We start from the raw sequence: 17,839 nt of genomic DNA, 5'->3' as shown, positions 1-17,839 counted from the left end.
GCCACCTGTAAGTGGGCACAAGGCTGAGGGGTGGATCTAACCATGGACAGTATCTCCCAGGTTATCCATGGCTGTGAGACATGCGCTGCAATCAAGCAGGCCAAGCAGGTGAAGCCTCTGTGGTACGGTGGGTGATGGTCCAAATACAAGTATGGAGAGGCCTGGCAGGTTGATTACATCACACTGCCTCAAACCTGCCAAGGCAAGCGCTATGTGCTCACAATGGTGGAAGCCACCACTGGATGTTGGGGTCCCTCCCCCCTGCCATGGAGCCCTGGGAGAGGGGACCTGGGGGAAAACCATGAAGTTTCCCTGCCTCTGGTCAGCCTCATTCCCCATTGGTTGGTTTGTGTTTCCCTGTGTGGCCAAGGACCCTCGGGTCCCGTGACTGGAGGAGTTCCTCAGCAGAGCCCCGGTCATGCGACTGGGGAAATAAACATCTCTGAAACATCTACCACAAATCTGTCCATATATATTTTTTTCCACGGGACTCCTGGTTTGATATATGCATGTTACTGTAATCCCCGCTGTAACAAACTGGTGGAGGAATGCGGGGGACGACACCGATCCCTGAGGAAAATTCATGAGTAAAAACCACTCTAGTCCTCTCTCGTCTCATCTTGGTTTGGATATTCTCTCTAGACTATGGAAGAATCGTGGGAAATGGGGCTCTCTGAGCCACAGAAAAAATGTATCTAGAAGTAAAAGGAATCCTTGAACAACAAAACAAAAAAGTATTGGAACCGGGCAATCTAGAACATTTTTTAACTGGCTTTTCAAAACGTTCTTTTATATTTCTTGAGACTTACTTTTTGATATTGAACCTCCTGGATCTTGTCAGGGGTGTTTCTGGGACGAGATCTGGGATAAGGTAAGGGATCAACCAGAACATGGACTAGCGATAGAAGCTCTCCGTGCACCCCTTACAATCAGTGAAGCTCTTGAGGAGCATTTGTATGGTCCAATTACCCCTAAAGCAGAGGATCATACTTATCCCGTGGCCGAGACCACACGGCCGCCATCCCAGGGGTACGTGACTGCAGCCGTGCCAGCGGAGGTGCCTGTGCTGGATGCACACCCCCCCCCTCGAGAGCACACGCCTTATTGCAGACCCCATCCCTGTCTCGGGGTCCCCAGCCACATGACCGCGAGTGAGGGAGTGATGCTGCAGGCGCCGCGGGTGTCATGGGCCACGAGCAGCCAGGAACCGGGCATTGGCGTGGCAGGCCGCTCTGAGCAGCTGGCTCGGAGAGCCCTGTGGAGGGAGAAACGGCGGTTCCCACAGCGACACAAGAAGCCGCGCAGCGCAGTGCCAAGCCAAAAAGAGGCCGCTCTCAAAGCAACGTGGAGTTTGCAGAGCGGAACCACTCACAGGGCACGGGGCCAGCGGCGATGGCAATGCGGGGCCACGCAGAGCCGAGACATGCGCCAGAGCAGAGTCACTTGGAGAACGCGGCGCAGCCGCAACGTGGGCGCCTGGCTGAGACGTCAGAGTCAGCGAGGCGGCGGCCACGCGGAACCGGCACCCACGACGAACACGCAAGCATGTGATAGGAGAAGTTATAGCAACGAAAATCACAGGAACTGTGAAATGGTACAATGCAAAAAACAACTATGGATTTATAACACGAGATGATACAGGGGAAGATTTATTCATCCATAGAACTGCCATTAAAAGGAATAACCCTAAAAATTACCTGCAAAGTGTAGGAGATGGGGAAGTTGTGCAGTTTGATATAGTGCAAGGAAAGAAGGGTTTACAAGCAGCAAATGTTACTGGGCGTGGAGGTATTCCCGTCAAAGGCAGCCGTTATGCACAAAATTATAAACAATATCCATCCCAGCAATTTGCCTACCCACAGCCTACTTTCCCCTTTTACCCTATACCCAATATGAACCCTTTCCTAAGTTTACCCCATCCCCAGTTTATTCCTAATCCGTTTTTCACCCCATGGCTTCCCTGTACAATTCCCTTTCCCTACAATTCCTCTCCGATGCCGAGGGGGGGATGAAAAGGGAGAGGGAAGAAATTAAACCCCCTCCGGCCTCAGTTTCCCCACAAAGCATGCCCGGAGATTTCTGTCTCCCTTTGGTCAGCCCTAAGATGTTCCACAGAATCTGTTTGGACATTTAGGGACTCAGGAGGGTGGCTTGCTTTGTCTTGAAACGGTTCTTGTTATGTTTATCCAGTTGTTTTCATTCTCCTTTTATTAAAATAAAACGGGTGAGATGTTGGGGTCCCTCCCCCCTGCCATGGAGCCCTGGGAGAGGGGCCCTGGGGGGGAAAAACACGGGGTTTCCCTGCCCCTGGTCAGCCTCATTCCCCATTGGTTGGTTTGTGCTTCCCTGTGTGGCCAAGGACCCTCGGGTCCCGTGACTGGAGGAGTTCCTCAGCAGAGCCCCGGTCATGCGGCTGGGGAAATAAACATCTCTGAAACATCTACCACAAATCTGTCCATATATATTTCTTTTCCACGGGACTCCTGGTTTGATATATGCGTGTTACCGTAATCCCCGCTGTACCAACTGGATGGTTGGAGACCTACCCTGCGCCTCACGCTACTGCCCGGAACACCATCCTGGGCCTGGAAAAGCAAGTCCTTTGGAGGCATGGTACCCCTGAGAGAATTGAGTCTGACAATGGGACTCATTTCAAGAACAGCCTTATCAACACCTGGGCTAGAGACCATGGCATTGAGTGGGTGTACCACATCCCTTACCATGCACCAGCAGCTGGGGAAGTGGAACAGTGCAATGTCCTGCTCAAAACCACCTTGAGGGCACTGGGTGGGGGAACTTTCAAAAACTGGGAGGTGCATTTAGCTAAGGCCTCATGGTTGGTGAACACCTGAGGCTCCACCAACCGAGCAGGGCCTGCCCAATCCAAACCCCTACATATAGTAGGGACATGGTCCCAGCAGTGCATGTCAGGGGACTCTTGGGAAAAACTGTTTGGATTACTTCCGCATTGAGTACAGACAAACCCATCTGTGGGGTTGTCTTTGCTCAGGGGCCAGGTTGTACATGGGGGATAATGCAGAAGGATGGAGAAACACATTGCATACCGCAGGGAGATTTGATGGTGGGTGAGAACCGCTTGTAATTTCTGAATGCCTGTACATGTTTGTTGAGTGTCACTGCCACTGTTTGTATATAGCTGTATAAATATGGATAAATGTGTGTGTTTTGAGTTGAAATGTATTAATTTGGGCATTGAGCAGACGGTATGGAATAAGGGGTGGAATGTCCTGGGATGATGTTGTGAAGCCGCTTTATTCCTTAACCGTCTGCTCAATGCCCAAGGAGGCTGCATCTTTAAGGTGGACCCCGGGGGCACGGCCAGAACCATGGGACCGAGTGGGGGTCGGTTGAATGGTGGGGGCCCAATGGCTCAGGGGCTTGAGAGTCTCGGCGGGGCCTGGGAGGGAGTGCGCTGGGAGTGCTGTGTGGCTCTTTGGGGTTTTGTTCTGGCTAGCTGGAAAAAGGTTCAGTTGGAGATTTTTGGTCTTTTTCCCTTCCCTCAACCTTGCCTCACTTCCTCCCTTCCCTTCCCTCTGGTCTGGGGAGCCTGCGGGGTGGCCTCAGCGGGCTTGCAGGATGGCCCCAGCTGGTCCGAGCCTCTGTGTCTGTTCCTTCTCTGGGCATTTGCTGTATTTTGAGGTTTGTTTTTTCCTCTTCTACCCTGTTTTCTTTTGTGTTAATAAACTGTTTGGGGTTTTTTCCCACTGTCACTTGCTGTGAACAATTGGTCTCATTGGTGGAGGAAAAGGGGAGGCCCTTTTCCCTTTGGAGGAGGGGCTCATTCCGGAGCACTTCTGATGCCTTAAGAGGCCTCCTAGAAACAGAGACTAGACAGGAGTAAGGGAATAAAAGTAGGTATTTATTTGAAAGGCCTTCAAAGGTACCCCCTGGGGAGCCAGAGGCTAGTGCCAAGTTGGACCCCAAGATGGATGACAGCTCACAAGTTCTTCACACTTTTATAGGTTTGGTTCATTTACATAGCAGGCTTAATTCTCCAATTAAAGCTTCAGTTTAATGACGTCATTTTCCCTCTGCTTCCTCCCCTTAGAGGCTCTTTGGGTGATACTTTTTGGGCCTAGGATGGTCTGGGTGTCCTTGAAGAGCAGGCCCAGAGAGGCTTTGTTATGTCTACCTAGCACGAGAGAGCAGAAATGAACAGGCTACAAGAAACTTCCGAGTTACACACTAAGCAGTACAGAATTTGAAAAATAGAGAAGGTAAAACCTAAGGCATCACTTCCTCCTAAAATTTTGTCTCAAAAAACCGAGAGACTGGTCAAGGAGGAACCTGTGCCTTTCTAGGACAGGAATGTTCACTTCTACCAGTGATGGGTTTGAAGTCCAACAATCAGGAATCACCTCGATAGAAAGAGCAGTAGAAGAGTGACAGGAATAAGAAAATTCTTCTTGGTGTCATTGGCTTCATGGCTGCCAAATTGGAGGCTGCTGTGCAATGCATTTGTGGCAGTCACTGTAATCACTGCAGTGTGAGCACTTGGTGTGTTATGATTCCATGTGAGAGCTCTTGTGACACTTTGGGCTGGGAAATGGAGCACTGAGACTTGTCTAAAAAGAGACACAGTCTCAAGAAAAAAGGTGGATATGAATATAATAACAGAGAATAGTGACTAATTAGGCGTGTTTTAAAAAGAATGTGAATTATAGCTCTGGGTAAAGAACTTGAAGAGAACTTAATTGAAGAACAAGAGGCGATGCTGTACTAGTTGGAAAACAAACTAGTGGGAGACACCAAGTCAGAATAACAATTTAATAGGAAAACAAAAATAAAGGCAGAAAACACTGGTTCAGACTGACAGAGTCAAGATACAACCTGAGTCCCTGTTAATCAGGGTGGTGGTAGCAGTCTGGTAGAATGGTGGCTGCAGTCCTCTGAAGTGGTGATGCTGTAGAAAAAAGGGTCTGCTCTTCCTCAGGTCCAGTGGTGGCTGAGTAGCTCCTGTCCTCTGGAAATCCAGTGGAAGGGTAGTTTCTGGTGTTCAGAATCTCAGATTATATCCAGGATGGAATGCTTGGTTCCTCCCTCTGGGTGGAACATCTCACAATGGGGTAATGAGTCATGAGGCCAAGTGTTGATTAGGCTCATTAACAGAAGATAGCCTGGAGGGAGTTATCTCTGAGTCATGGGCCAGGACAATGATGGGCCATTAACAGCAAGATAGTCTGGGGGGAGGAGGCAAGGAAACACTGCCCCACCTGATTTCCACTGCTCATGAGGATGGTAATAGAACACACTGCAACCCAGGACAGATGCCTTTATGCCTAATACTTAAATCGAAGGTTCTATTATCGAAAGAATTGGTATGCAGGTTGTAATTCATCTGTAGGTCCAAGCACGGATTAAAGCAGCAAGGCCTGAACAACAGGCCCTGAGTCAAAGTTGACCTCTAGATGAACCTTCCAACCAAAAGTTATCTTTGTATCTGCTCATTCATGAAGCATTATGAGCAATATGATCTCTCTATGTGTTCATTGGTGAAAGGTGGATTTACCTTTCTGTGTTTGAAAACCAGACAAGACCCCATCTGGCCTTGTTTGGGGGTGAAGGATCAAAGTCAACTCCCTTGGCTCCTCCTTGAGCCCTGGCCAGGCTTTAGGAGAAGCCAAAGAGAAGACTGAAACCAAATGTTCCCACACTGGAAGTGATGTCAGCTTGTTTGTTTGACAGTGTAAAAGCTGGGCCCCTCTCACAGCGAGGGTGGAGCCTCGTTGCCTGCAAAGGTGGAGGCACTGCAGGAATTCCCAGTGTGCAGGAGTGGCTCTGCAGTCCTTGGCTGGGACAGTTTCCCCCAGCTGATGGGTGGGTCTGGCTGATGGTAAAGTCTGAGGGTTACAGGGGATGGAGCTTGGTTAATCACTGCAGGCAATCTTTGGCAGTGATGATTGGGGGCATTGCTGAGCTTAACCTTTTGTAATTCTTTGCTAATGATTGTGTGCTTTGCTGAGCTTCCCTTTTTGTAATTCTTTGCAGTTTTGCATTATATAAATTACACAATTCCATCAGTTGGTGTCTGTGTCTTTGGTGCTGACCCTGCCCACTGGCAAAACAGGACCCCATCCTGCCTAAGAGTTACCTGGGAAAACACAAACCCTCACTCCAAATGTCCCCCCTTCCTCCTTGTTCCCCCCACTTATACACTGGCCATGATGTCCTGTGGTCTGGGATATCCCTGAGGTCACTTGGGGTCACCTGTCCTGGCTGTGACCCCTGCCAAGCTCCCCCGCACCCCCAGCCCCTCCCCAGCATGGCCGGATGATGGGCAGGAAAGGCCTTGGCTCTGTGCAGGCTCAGCAAGAACAAAACCATCTCTCTGTGATCAATGCTGTGCTCAGCGCAGACCCAAACACAGCCCCACAGAAAGGCCTGGCAAGGAAATTCCCTCTGCCATAGCCCACAGCAGCACCCTGTGGCCATCCACCATCACCACGGCTCCATGGGCTCCTTTCCATGACCCTGGCCCTGGCCACGGGACCTTGGGCTGGTGGCCACGGCAGCCAACTGTGGCACAGGGCTCCGTGCCCGTGTCCATGGCAGCAGTGCCCGGCCACGGGCCCTGAGTGCAGGTGACCGTGCCAATCCCCATGGCAGCGGGGCCAAGCGTTGGTGTCCGTGGCACCAAAGTGAGGAACGGGTCCCTGTGGCCGCTGCCGTGGCACCTGAGGGCATCAGCGAGTGTCACTGCAATTGTAGCTGGCACCAGCCCCGGCACTGCTCTGTCCTGAGGGCTGCCATGGCAGCCGAGGGCAGCCACAGGTCTGCGGGCAAGTGGCCACGGACCCTGACTGCAGCAAAGGGTCCTGGCAGGGTTTCCAAGGGAATTGGAACTGCTGAGGGTTGCCATGGCATCCAACCCCTGCAGTAGGGGTCAGTGTCCATGGCCACAGCATTGGTCAGTGTCCATGACCACAGTCCCTTGCAATGGCCCAGTGCAGGTTGGGATGATCATCCACCCTCACAGCTGGCCCAGGCCATGCCTGGAGTGGTCTTGGTGGCACCTTGGGCTTGGCACACTTTGAGGAGGGTGCCTGTTTTCAGTGGGGAAACTTAGGAATTTCAGATTCTTTAAAAAAAAAGAAGGAAACCCCTCCTTGGCTGAGTGCAGCCAGTTCTCCAAGCAAAGCAGGTCCCAGGTGAGTGAGGAGAGACAGCATGGGCTTGGGGATGTGGAGCAGCGTTGTCCACACTGGGTCAGACCTCAAGGCACAGCTTCTGTGACCAGGCCAGACCTCCTGAGGAGAGACCCTGCACCAATAGCAATCACAGAATGCTGCAATCACCTCTTCTCTAAAGAGAACAGCAATGAAATACACCCCTTAAAACAAGAATACGTATTTATTGGAAGCTCTTTGAAATATTTCTCCACAACTGCAGAAGGAAACTTTCCTAATGAACTGCACTCGAGCAGAGGGAAATCAAGGCCGAGCCGCGGTTTGTCAGGACTTGCTTGATCCTAATGAGCCCCGTGGTGCATTTGATGCTGAGCCCTGGAACCTCAGGGCCTGAGAGGAGATTGCACAAACCTCTCATAGTGTTGGTATCAAAAGGGAAGCACCAAGTACTTACAAAACAGAAGCACCTTCTGAAGCATTAATGAGCCCCACTGAGTGTTGGTACTGACAAAGGCTCTCCAGGGACTAATTAAAGCAGATAATTGGGGGCCTGGATTGCACAAACCTCTCCTAGAGTTGGTATCAATAGGGAAGCACCAAGTACTTACCAAACAGAAGCACCCTGATGTTGCAAAATGAATCGACGACTTAGGTGAGGAGAGACATTGCAGGCAACCCATACGATTGATATATGCAAGCTCCGTTTATTAGCAATACAAAGGCACTTATATAGAGTATTGAATACAAGCTTATCAGTTCTTTAATTAGTTGAAACTTATAAAAGCACATTCTGACCTCTACATAATCGGGTTAGATAAAAGACTACATTTGGCAAGCTTCTTATTGTTTATGTTTTGTCTTGAGAGATCAAAGATATTCCTCCCTTCTTAGGGATAGTCCATCTTATCAGCACAGCTGCACCTCTCAAAACTCCCTTCTGGTTCCCAGGTTGGTTTCTCACACAGGGATTTGTCTCATGCAGAATTTTTCTCACACAGGCCTTTTTACTCGTAGGGTTGGATTATTGATCCAATCATTCTATCAATGAGCCATGTCCCTGCTCCTCTAACCATTCTCCAATACCCTGAAGCAATAATGAGCCCCACTGAGTGTTGTTACTGACAAAGGCTCTCCAGGGACTAATTAAAGCAGATAATTGGAGGCCACGATTGCACAAAGCTCTCAGACATTCCAAGACAAAAGCCAAAGCCAAAGTCCTTTGGAAAACCTGCAGTCCCTGGGAGCATTCAGGAGCCCCCCAGGGCCATTCCTGACCAAGGCTCCCCAGGGACTCCTTCCAGCACTGGGATGTAGGAGGGGATGCTGAGAGCAGGACAAGGGGCTGACAGTGCCCATCACAGCCCTTGGTGGCACAGATGCTGCTGTGCCCCAGGGTACCAAGACTTGGCTTCTCTTTGTCCACTCCTGTCCTCCCTGCCTCCAGTTCTCTGCTCTGACTGCAGCCTGGGGACACTTTCTCAGTCATGTCCCTCACTGAGACCCATTAACAGTGTCAGGAATTTTGAGTTTGAATCTGACTCAGAATTCTTGAGAGGTTTTTGCCAGTCCCTATCAGGGACTGATGTTCAGGGCCTCAGCACCAAGCCCTGAGAAGGTCATTACAGTCCTTGTGCTGTATCTGTGCTGCTGAGCTGGGCCGGGCTCCTGGCACACAGGCAGCACTTGGCAAGTGGCAGCGCTGCAGAGAGACAGCTCTGGCCAGGAGCAGCTCCTGGGCACAGCCCAGCAGGGCTGGGGCACTGCCTGTAGCCAGCCCGGGCACAGCACAGAGGCACACAGGGCTTCAACTCAGCCGGGGCTGGGAGCACAGAGCAGAGCTCACTGAGGGCTCACCAGAGCAGAAATCCTCAGAGAGTTTGAAACAGTCATTGTCTGGCTGTGGGAAGAGAAGCTGCAGCTCCTGGAGGCATCTCCTGAAGCTGGCCCATCCCACAGCTTTTCAGAGCTTTGCAGAGCACTCTCAGAGTTGCTGCAGTCTGGGGGATGTGGCCCTAGGGCAGGGCTGGGTTTCCGTGCTGCAGCACCCAAGGCCCAGCACAAGGCAGCTCCTGCTGCCAGGCTCTGCTGCAGGGCTGAGCAGCCGGGGCTGCAGCCAGGGGTGCCCAGGGCTGTCCTGCAGAGCAGGGTCCTGCAGCCCAGGGCGCTGTGCTGGGGCAGGGACTCTGCTGCCTGCCAGGGGCAGCTCTCAGCCGGCCCGGGGAGCTGCTGCCAGCGCTGGGGGAGGAGCAGTGGGGGGAAGGAGTGACCCTGAGCAGGGCAGGTGCTGCTGCTGAGAGCTGCTGGCTGGGGCAGGGCTGCTCCCAGCTCCAGACCAGCCTGGGCACAGCTCCGGAGGCACTTCCCAAAAGAAGGTAAGCCAGGGATTGCTGTCAAGATCAGGAGCGTTCCTGAGCCTGTTTGGATTTCCTGCTTGGAGCAGGATGGGAAGGTTGCGGGATGAGAGAAGCAGAACAGGAGTTGGAATCCCAGAATGACAGAACATTCTGAGTCTCTGCTATTGTCCTTGTTATAGTTATTATTATTACTCCTCTGACATTGTCACTGCTATCTGGTGCTCTCAGGTGGGCTCTGGGATCTGCAGCAGCTGAGTCCGGCTCTGCCCTTGGGATTCCTGCCAGACAGGGCTGTCCATGGGAATGGGATGTCCAAGCTTCCCTGTGCCCTGTGGGGCTGTGGGCAAAGCAGTCCATGGGAAAGGGGAATGAGCTGAGCCTCCCTCCCTGAGATACCATCATGGGTACACCCATGGCTCTCCTCGCTGTGTCCTTCCAAGAACCTCAGAGAAGCAGGAATGATGTGTGGGTAGGAAAATCTTTCCTAAAACTCACTCCTGCCATCCCTGTCCTGTGGAACTGAGAGTAAAACTGCTACCAAGCCTTTCTAGGAGGGATTGCACTGACAAATCCTGACTCTCCAGCCTTGTCCCTCTGCCACACGGCCACAAACCCAGGGCAGCGGGGCAGCAATGGCTCCTCGACAGCCCCCAGGCACAGGCCTGGCTGCTCCTGGCACACTCAGACAGCACAAGTGGAGCTCAGGCAGGCAACTGGGTGAAGGTTTTCCCAGAGCAGGAACAAGGGTGGGGCAGTCCCAGCGGCACAGTCTGCAGGGAATGGCGCAGGTTTGGCTCCAAGCAGCCTGTCCTGACTTATCACTGTCCTTTCTCCATGAACAGGTGCCCATGGCCAGACACAGCAATGTCCAACAGCAGCTCCATCAGCCACTTCCTCCTGCTGCCATTGGCAGACACGTGGCAGCTGCAGCTCCTGCACTTCTGCCTCTTCCTGGGCATCTCCCTGGCTGCCCTCCTGGCCAACAGCCTCATCATCAGCGCCGGAGCCTGCGGCCAGCACCTGCACAGCCCCATGTTCTTCTTCCTGCTCAGCCTGGCCCTCACCGACCTGGGCTCCATCTGCACCACTGTCCCCAAGGCCATGCACAATTCCCTCTGGGGCACCAGGCACATCTCCTACACAGGATGTGCTGCTCAGGTGTTTCTGATTGTCTTCTTTCTTGGAACACAGGATTTTCTCCTCACCCTCATGTGCTACGACTGCTATGTGTCCATCTGCAAAGCCCTGCACTACGGGACCCTCCTGGGCAGCAGGGCTTGTGCCCACATGGCAGCAGCTGCCTTGGCCACTGGCTTTCTCACTGCTCTGCTGCACACGGCCAATACATTTTCTCTGTCCCTGTGCCAGGACAATGCCCTGGGCCAGTTCTTCTCTGAAATCCCACACATCCTCAGGCTCTCCTGCTCAGACACATACCTGTGGGAATTTGGGCTTCTTGCTTTTAGTACTTTTCCTTTTTTGGGTTGTTTTGTGTTCATGCTTTTCTCCTATGTGCAGTTCTTCAGGGCCGTGCTGAGGATCCCCTCTGAGCAGGGCCGGCACAAAGCCTTTTGCACGTGCCTCCCTCACCTGGCCGTGGTCTCTCTGTTTCTCAGCACTGGCACATTTGCTCACCTGAAGCCCCCCTCCATCTCGTCCCCATCCCTGGATGTGGTGGTGTCAGTTCTGAACTCGGTGGTGCCTCCAGCCCTGAACCCCCTTGTAGGTGACTAGGGACAGGCGTTCGGAAGATATCGCGTTGTACGGGACAGGTAAAACCCCTCCCCTCTACAGGTGATAGGTGAGCAGAAGGAAGTGACGTGGCAAACCCAGGTTATTTAACCCTATGTAATCCACGAATAAACGCCCTTTTGCCGTCCACCACATTGGTGTCTGTGAGCTGATGGTCCAAACGACCTGAGGTGGTCGTCGTGCCGTTCCTGAACCAGGTCGCTACGCCTCCGAGAGGCAACAAGTGGTGCCGAAACCCGGGAACCAGAATCGGAATCGGGATCGGGAATTCGCCTGGACGGGTGAACGGCGGCCGGTGCAGCAGGACCAGCCCGGCGGGGAGGACGCTCCCGGACCAGCGAGGAGGATGGAAGCTCTCGCGAAGGTCGTATCTCAGATTCATAAGCAATGGGGTATCGATTGCAAACCTAAAGATTTTACACTCGCTGTTGCGAGGCTATTGGAAATTGGGGTCATAGACCGACCGGTGGATATCCTCCACCCAGAAGTATGGGACAGATGTACTAAGGCTCTAGCCGATGAAACAATGTCCTCGGGTTCGGGGAAATACCTTAAATTATGGGGAAAAGTCGTGCAGGCTTTGCGTAAGGCCCTGCGAGAGCAGGAGACCTGGAAAGCCGCACGGAACTGTTTGCTGGCCACACCGCGGTTGGGAGTTGGTGCGGCCACGCAAACTACAGATGAAAGCTGCCCTGCCGAGCGCACAGACTCGCAGGAGCAAGCACCCTCTCCACGGCCCCCCAGCCCAACCCTACCTACAGAGGGAAAGGAGCGGGTGCAGTCATTCTGGGGAGGGCTGGTGGAGGAAGCCAGGGAGGCTGCCATTAAAGCGGAGTCCGAAACGGCATGGACGAGACCCCCGCCCTATGCCCTGCAGAATGGCGCCGACCCCGGAGGGCATGGGGGGTGCACACACGCGGCCGGCGGGAGCGGGGGTGATGCGCCGGGGTGCACACACGTGGCCGGCGGGAGCGGCGGTGGTCCGCCGGGGTGCACACACGTGGCCGGCGGGAGCGGCGGAGGTTCGCTGGGGTGCACACACGCGGCCGGCGGGAGCGGCGGAGGTTCGCCGGGGTGCACACACGTGGCCGGCGGGAGCGGCGGAGGTCCGCTGGCGTGCACACACGCGGCCGGCGGGAGCGGCGGAGGTTCGCCGGGGTGCACACACGCGGCCGGCGGGAGCGGCGGAGGTTCGCCGGGGTGCACACACGCGGCCGGCGGGAGCGGCGGAGGTCCGCCGGGGTGTGCGCATGTGGCCGGCGGGAGCGGGGGTGATGCGCCGGGGTGCACACACGCGGCCGGCGGGAGCAGCGGTGGTCCGCTGGGGTGCACACACGTGGCCGGCGGGAGCAGCGGAGGTTCGCCGGGGGGCACACGCGTGGCCGGCGGGAGCGGCGGAGGTTCGCCGGGGTGCACACACGTGGCCGGCGGGAGCGGCGGAGGTCCGCTGGATGCCGCAGATGCGCGTGAACGGAAAAGGGGAGGGAATCCCGGAGGGGGAGCCAAGGCCAACCAGAGCGCTCGCCCGGAAACGTGCCCTTATATAGCAAGAGCCTCCCTCAGCAGGAGGCGGGGCGAGCCCAGGGGGAAGGAGCGGCCCAATCCTAAGAGAAGGGGGCGGGGTAGAAGCCCGGGGAAAAAGCTCCGGAGCCCGGAAGTATCCAGTCAGTCGACTTCCGGCTCCGAGTCGGACTATAGCTGGAGCGAGTGGCTTGACGAACGGTCCGTAACCGACTCCGACTCTGACAAAGATGATTTCAGAATAGATAAAAGCTATAACCACCGCGCTCCTACCCGGGCCAAGGGGAAATTTGAAAAAGAACGTACTCCGCTTACAGACTGGAGAAAGATAAAAACAGCCTGTGCTGAATGGGCCCCTTCAGCCTCGCTAGCTTTCCCGGTCCGAGTAGGAGGGCAAGCCGGAAACCAGAGGATTTACTCACCGATAAATCCTAAAGATATACAAGCAATTGTTAAAGCAATTGCAGACAAAGGGATCAATTCGGCTATGGTTTCCACCCTCATTGACAGCGTTTTTGGAGGGGATGACCTGCTCCCATTTGACATTAAACAAACCTGCAGATTAATTTTTGATGGGGCAGGGATGATTGTTTTCAAACAAGAATGGGAGGACAATTGCGCAAAGCAACTAGCCCTAGTAACTGGGGCAGACCACCCCCTCCACGGGTCCAGCCTACAGCGGCTAATGGGCACGGACCCGACCATGATCACCCCTCAGGCGCAGGCCGAGGGCCTACGGGCCCACGAAGTCACGGCAACTACCCGTGCCGCTAGAGAAGCTATCCGCTCTGCTTCCAGAGTTATTGCTAGACCATCGCCATGGTCCACAATAAAGCAGAGCGAGAGTGAAAGTTTCACACAGTTTGTGGACCGCCTCCAGGCAGCGGTTGATTCCTCTAACTTGCCCTCAGAAGCAAAGGGCCCTGTGGTGGCAGAATGCTTGCGCCAACAATGCAACTCTACCACTAAGGACATTTTACGGTCATTACCAGCCGGGTCCAGTATTGCAGATATGATTAAGCATGTCGCAAAAGAAGAACATCTGGCCCCAATCCAGGCAGCCGTCCGCACTGCGATAACGAGTGTAATGGCATGCTTTAAGTGTGGCCAGGCAGGCCACGCTGTAACAAATTGCCCCCAATTGGAGCCTCCATCAACAGCAGTTCCCCCACACCAGACGCGACCTAGAGGGCCATGCTGGGCATGTGGGAAAAAGGGGCATTTTGCCAGAGAATGCAGATCCAAGCTCCAGGGAAACGGGAGGGGGAGGGGGCATCCGGGCCGCACACAGCTCCCTCCCACTCGGGACATGAAGCGGCCCAGCTATGCCAATCCTCAATGGGCCGTGGAGCTCCCGCACCCACTGCCCCCCCGGGAAATGACCAATTCCACAGCTCAACCGATGGCTCAGTTAAACCTGTCTGCACTCCAGGCACAGCAGGAACAACCCCCTGGGAGCGAGACCCCTGGGTGGCTTTGGCCATGAAAGTGGGCAGCCACCCGCCGATAGTGTGGGGAGTTTGCTGTCTCCACAACAACCCAGGTGACCCTGCTATTCGTCTCCCCTTTTTGATTGATACGGGATCAGATGTTACTGTCATCCCAGAAACGTACTGGCCTATACACTAGGAACTGGAGGAGGCCCCCATGGTGGGTGGAGTTGGGGGATTATCTCGGGCCCAAAAAAGCACCCAACTGATAGCGATAACGCTCCGCACCGAAAAAGGACCGGAGAAAACTATCACCCTTTTCCCATATGTTATGCCAAAATGTCCACCCTTGTTGGGGAGGGATGCCCTTGCCCTGCTGAAAGTCAGGGTGACAAATTTATTCTAAGGGCCACTGCCGCATACCCACCGCTGCCCATCAAACTGGTATGGAAATCGGTTGACCCGGTGTGGATCGAGCAGTGGCCCTTGTCGAAGCCTCGAATGACCGCCCTCCTTGAGCTCGTTAGCCGCGAGCTACAGCGGGACCATATAGAGCCCTCCACAAGCCCATGGAACACCCCGGTTTTCATAATACCCAAACGATCTGGCGAGGGCTTCCGCCTCCTGCACGACCTGCGGGAGGTGAACAAGAAAATCCAACCAATAGGTCCGGTCCAAACCTTGCTGCCCATGAACTCGATGATACCAAAAGGGCAGCCCTGCGCGGTGCTTGACATTAAAGACTGTTTCTTTTCCATACCCCTGCATGATGAAGACAAAGAGCGGTTTGCCTTTTCCATCGTCTTCCCGAACAGCCAACGGCCTAACCTGCGCTTCCAGTGGAAGGTGTTGCCCCAAGGGATGGTCAACTCCCCCACCATCTGCCAAATCACGGTTGACCGAGCACTAGCACCAGTCCGCCACAGCGACCCAGCCGCAACCATTATTCAGTACATGGATGACATCCTGATTGCCGCGCCATCAGCGAGCCAGGTAGACCGACTAGTGTCAACAGTCTCAGAGACCCTGAAAGCAAATGGCTTTGAAATCGCGAGCGCGAAAATAAAAAAGGGACCATGTGTAACCTTTCTAGGAGTAGGAATTACAAGCTCCTACATAACCCTGCTCCAGATAAAAATTCGCAGAGATATCAAGACGCTCCATGATATGCAGCAGCTAGTGGGATCTCTACAATGGCTCCGTAACATCATCCTGATTCCTCCCGAGGTCATGGACCCCTTGAACGACCTCCTGAGAGGAAAAAACTCATGGGAACAGAAAGCTCTGACACCAGAAGCGACTAGCTCGCTCGACTTTATCGAGCAGCAAATGTCTGTGAGTACGCTTGCTAGGTGGGACCTGGGAGCACCACTTGATTTATATGTACACTTTACAAAGAAAGGAGGGGTAGGAGCGCTAGCCCAGGGGCCCCCTGACAGAGCCCAGCCGATACAGTGGGTAGTCTTGGGAAAACCGTCACGCGCATTCTCCCCGGGAGTTGAGTGTCTTGGCAACCTTATCATGAAAGGGAGAAGACTTGCCCTAAGGCACTTGGGCACGGAGCCCGCCAGGATATACCTACCCTTCCGCAAGCAGCTCTCCGCGCAATCACCGACAATATCAGAGCTTTTAGCCATAGCCCTCACTGGTTTTGGAGGAGAGATTCGCTATGCTGCAAAACCCCCATGGACCCAGCTCCTTGCGATCATCGACATCGATCTCCCGCCAAAAGTCATCGACCGACCGCTACCAGGACCGACAGTCTTCACAGACGCATCGTCGCTGACCTCAACTGCAGCAGCGGTATGGCAGTCGGGAGAGCAGTGGCAGTGCATCAAAGCAACCGACCCTACGCTTTCGGTCCAGCAACTCGAAGCAGCCGCCGTAGTGCTGGCGTGTGGACTGTTCCCGGAGGAGCACCTCAACATTGTGACTGACTCTATGTTTGTAGCTAAGCTTTGCCTAGCCATGTCAGGGCCTGGCGTGTCAGTGTCCACGGTGGCTGTGATGCTTGAAGAAGCACTCTCTTCGCGGAAGGGCACCATATCTGTCATCCACGTTAACAGCCATAATTCGGTTAAAGGATTCTTTCAAATCGGAAACGACAAAGCAGACGCCGCCGCAAAAGGACTGTGGACACTGAGAGATGCCCGTCAGCTACATGAGTCTGTCCACATCGGAGCTAAAGCACTGGCAAAAAGATGTGGGATTTCGACCACTGACGCGAAACACATCGTAGCCACGTGCCCCCACTGTCAAAAATCACCGCTGTGGTCCAGTGGAGTCAACCCCAGAGGCCTTAAAGCCTCAGAAATATGGCAAACAGACTTTACACTATGTCATCTACTGAAGCCCCGAGCATGGCTTGCTGTAACTGTGGACACATATAGCGGAATGATTGTGGCCACACAACACCTAAGAACTGATTCTAAAGCAACCATCCAACATTGGCTGACAGCTATGGCGTGGCTCGGCGTTCCGAAGCAGATCAAGACAGACAACGGCCCGAACTTTATTTCAAAATCGAGCCAAACATTTGTTTCAAAGTGGGGTATCACTCTGGTACATGGCATCCCGTACAATAGCACCGGGCAGGCCATTGTTGAGCGGGCAAATCAAACCCTAAAAACCAAATTGGAAGTGCTAGCAAAAACAGAGGGCTTTACCAATTCCATTCCCCCAGGGGACCAGGCACGCATACTGGCAACTGCCCTGCTAGCACTGAACCAATTCCCTAGGGGGGATGAGACAAATAGTCCCGCTCAAAAACACTGGGTCACTCGAGCACTAGACGAAGGCCCGCAAGTTGTAATCAAAAACGAGTTGGGGGAATGGGAACAAGGCTGGAGACTAGTGCTCACGGGGCGAGGGTACGCGGCTGTTAAAAAAGATGGTAGAGTCAAATGGTGTCCACTTAGGTCAATCAAACCTGACCTTCAGAATAAGACTAATGAAAAATGCGAGGTTTTGTTTGCAGGACTGGATCTTTGGATGCCTCCATGACCGATACATCCCAGTGCGCAAAGAGAGCGACAAGTCATCGAGCAGCCCGACAGCGCCCGAGAATCCTGCACCAGTGAAATCCAAACAACAACGGTATCTTTGCGTAATTTTGCTTTTACAGCTTCTTGGCAGAGGGCAAGCCAATGCAGAACATCATCCTCACCAGCCATTCAGGTGGGTCCTACGCCACCTTTTGAGTGATAACCCAATCAAAGAAACCATCACACCAGGCAGTCCATCGTTTGATTTTAAGCTAAAAGACATTTTTCCCTCGTATCTACAATTCCCTAATTTTGGTGATTCCTCACTGTACCAAACCTATTGGTGTCCCGCTTCAAACCCAGGTAAAGGCTACTGTAACTATCCAGGGTATGGACATTGTGGGTATTGGGGGTGTGAGACTATCGTGACAGGCAATAGATGGCAACCACAGCCACCTGATGAGTTCCTCCAAGTTAAGTATGCACCTCAAGGCTGTCGCGAACCAAAATTCTCACTTGACAAGCGAATATACCTGCCCCAAGATGGGAGTAGACACACTTGCGAACACTATAGAATGACAATTCTACAGCTGGCCCATAAGAGTTGGGCCTCGGGTAGAGCATGGACAGTGTATGTTCACGCCCCTACC

General features: G+C 53.6%; 1 protein-coding gene and 1 pseudogene across 1 annotated transcript; one reads left to right on the top strand and one right to left on the bottom strand.

The window, feature by feature from the left end:
* Positions 1 to 17,839, bottom strand: part of LOC138102480 (zinc finger protein 850-like) — a 289,839-nt pseudogene that overhangs the window by 200,346 nt on the left and 71,654 nt on the right.
* Positions 9,442 to 11,344, top strand: LOC138102518 (olfactory receptor 14C36-like). The gene is made up of 2 exons (XM_069000217.1): positions 9,442 to 9,520; positions 10,345 to 11,344. The coding sequence occupies exon 2, from the start codon at positions 10,367 to 10,369 to the stop codon at positions 11,234 to 11,236; it is 870 nt and encodes a 289-aa protein (XP_068856318.1). The 5' UTR covers positions 9,442 to 9,520; positions 10,345 to 10,366; the 3' UTR covers positions 11,237 to 11,344.

The sequence above is a fragment of the Aphelocoma coerulescens genome, unplaced genomic scaffold (assembly GCF_041296385.1).
Source record: "Aphelocoma coerulescens isolate FSJ_1873_10779 unplaced genomic scaffold, UR_Acoe_1.0 HiC_scaffold_77, whole genome shotgun sequence".
In the NCBI taxonomy this organism is placed as follows: Eukaryota; Metazoa; Chordata; class Aves; order Passeriformes; family Corvidae; genus Aphelocoma; species Aphelocoma coerulescens.
The sequence above is the reverse complement of the archived record's forward strand: the minus strand, read 5'-3'. Positions and strand labels throughout refer to the sequence as shown.

What these genes read in the sequence shown, in the direction of transcription:
- LOC138102518 (XM_069000217.1), top strand. Translation starts at nt 10,367, where the DNA reads ATGTCCAACAGCAGCTCCATCAGCCACTTCCTCCTGCTGCCATTGGCA.